At 37.8% G+C, this 2,448-nt stretch overlaps 1 protein-coding gene across 1 annotated transcript; it reads right to left on the bottom strand.

Moving 5' to 3' along the window:
* Positions 1–820: 820 nt before the first annotated feature.
* Positions 821–2,236, bottom strand: LOC142171781 (uncharacterized). Its single transcript, XM_075235485.1, has 2 exons — positions 1,688–2,236; positions 821–1,375 (listed from the first exon to the last, which is right to left on the bottom strand). The coding sequence occupies exons 1-2, from the start codon at positions 2,234–2,236 to the stop codon at positions 821–823; spliced, it is 1,104 nt and encodes a 367-aa protein (XP_075091586.1).
* Between the last annotated feature and the right edge of the window lie 212 nt (positions 2,237–2,448).

The raw sequence follows: 2,448 nt of genomic DNA, 5'->3' as shown, positions 1-2,448 counted from the left end.
GGCATCTGACCTAACTGCGTGAAGCTAGACTATTTTATCAGGTACCTGCTACTCCCATCAGCACAAGAAACGAGTAAAAAATATCGAATAATTTGTTGTTCTCGTTCTTTGGATAATTTATACGAACCTTTGTCACCCATTTCAAGTGCAATTGATTTGGCGCTCCTATTGCTACAAACCAGTAAAATATATAAATACGGAAATAGTTAAAAGTAAACAAACAGCATGTTGGCGAGTGTCGGCGTTGATGCGCTGAATCCAAAGGGAACGCATATCCCTCTTCTTGTTTCGACGGTCTCTATAGAAGTACTGAAGTTCTTTCTCCACTCTCTCCCTTGCTATTCTAATACAGTTCTTGGCTCACCCTCTGAAACCTTTTGCTAGCTTCAATACCTCCTTCTTGTTCATCTTTTAACTTCTTGGCAAGACTTGGGTTTGGGTTGAAATGTGCAAAGGTATGCACACAAAATGGTACATACAGCAAAACAAGTGTGTGTAGATTATGCCTGCTATTAAGAATGTATCTGTATATACAAAGGTCCATTTGCTCACGATTTTGGCACTTTGCACCCTCGTGTTTTTTTTTTTTTTTAATAATAAAAAATCCATCATTATGATGGAGAGGTTAGGCATGACCTGGTTGTATATATCAAAGTTAACAACAACCCGGAGGAGGACATAAACCTTTGCCTCACTTACACAGCGTAAATTGGTGTACACCAATCTAATGAAATATTGTATACATATGACTATTTGAAGAGTGGAGGACTCCTCCTTACACTTTGATAATTTCATCAGCACAATCAAATCCATAACAAAATCAAATTGTGACATCATTGATTGTGAACTGATTCTTCTTTTGTCTAAATCTGAAGTTCGGCATGTTGTCTTGATCTAACTTCAAGGAAGCTCTAATTTTCATAGGAAGAGAAACAACTTGGTTGAAGATATGAAACGTCTTGGAACTTTCTCCCAACTTGGCCAGATGGTCTGCAATTGCGTTCCCTTCTCTAAAAATATGTACAAAGAGAAAGTTTTCAGTTTCTGTGACCTCTCTAATCTGCTCAATAATCTGAGTGAGTTGCCAAGGTGGTTTCATCCTTTGGTTAACCAAATTCACAATTAGCATGGAATCTGATTCTACTATAACCTTAGAAAAGCCATAATTACAACACAGTTTGACACCATATAACATAGCCTTAGCTTCAGCTAAGTTGTTATTCCCTTGGCCATAGAACTCTGCAAATGCCTTGATCATCTCACCATTATAGTTTCTGATCATTCCTCCACCACCTGTTGTGCCAGGGTTTCCTTTACAACACCCATCCACATTAAATTTTACCCACCCCATCTCAGGTTTCCTCCAGATGACTGCCTGAGATTGTATACAATGCTTCAAATTCTCTATAACTTTACATTTATCAATCCAAAGTTGAGGAAGTTGAAGAGTAGGGAATTGATAATTAATTATCAAAATCATAAGATTAGAAACTTGTTGAATAATGTGTCATGCTGACATTTTCTTATTCTCAAACATAGCTGCACATCTACTCTTCCAAATATCCCAACAAACGACTGATGGTACACATTGTAATAGAGTTGAATGAACTTCATTATTAGCCTTAGCTATCTACCAATTCATCAAGACATGTCTAACATGTCCCTGGCTGAATTTGACGGCACATACATTGCAAAAATAGTTCCACACATGTCTTGCAATCTCGTTGCAGGTAAAAAGATGATTGATGGATTCCTCTTCGTGCTTAGTACAACAACTGCATCTGGAAGTGACCATGTTAACTACATCATCTGTAGGAATTCTAGCCTGCAACAACCTCAACATGAAAAATGAAATCTTGAATGGGATTTGTTTGTGCCAAATCCTGCTGCTAGTAAAGGTGCCACATCCTTTCCTCCTTAGATTTTGCCAAGCAGATTTGCATGTGAATTCCCCAGTTTTTTCCAATAGCCAAATATGATAGTCTCTCTTATCAACATTAATTTTTATTTTCTGGATTGTATTGACTGTCGATTCAGATACTTTTCCCATCAATTTGTCCCTCATCCAAGCACCTTCATGAATGAATTCCTGCACTTTGGTATTCTTTGATGTCCTTCCTCCTAGAACTATGTTTGCTAAAGCTCCCAGTACTGTCCAATTATCCCACCAGAAAGAAACATCTCCTCGTCCAATCTTACAGAAGATAGACATTTCAGCATTTTTCTTACTATCCATCAATCTTTTCCAAATGTGGGACTAACCATTTGCCCACTTTTTGGAAACAGGATGAGGTCTTTTGCACTACTTAGCCTCTAAAAATTATTTTAATAGAGTGTTTTGAGTCCTGAAATTCCACCACAATTTAGTCCAGAAAGAATTACAAATATCTTGAAGTGACCTGAACCCAACTTCTCCTTCCTGACCTGGTAGGCACAGATCACCCCATG

The sequence above is a fragment of the Nicotiana tabacum genome, chromosome 17 (genome assembly GCF_000715075.1).
Source record: "Nicotiana tabacum cultivar K326 chromosome 17, ASM71507v2, whole genome shotgun sequence".
Classification (NCBI taxonomy): Eukaryota; Viridiplantae; Streptophyta; class Magnoliopsida; order Solanales; family Solanaceae; genus Nicotiana; species Nicotiana tabacum.
The sequence above is the reverse complement of the archived record's forward strand: the minus strand, read 5'-3'. Positions and strand labels throughout refer to the sequence as shown.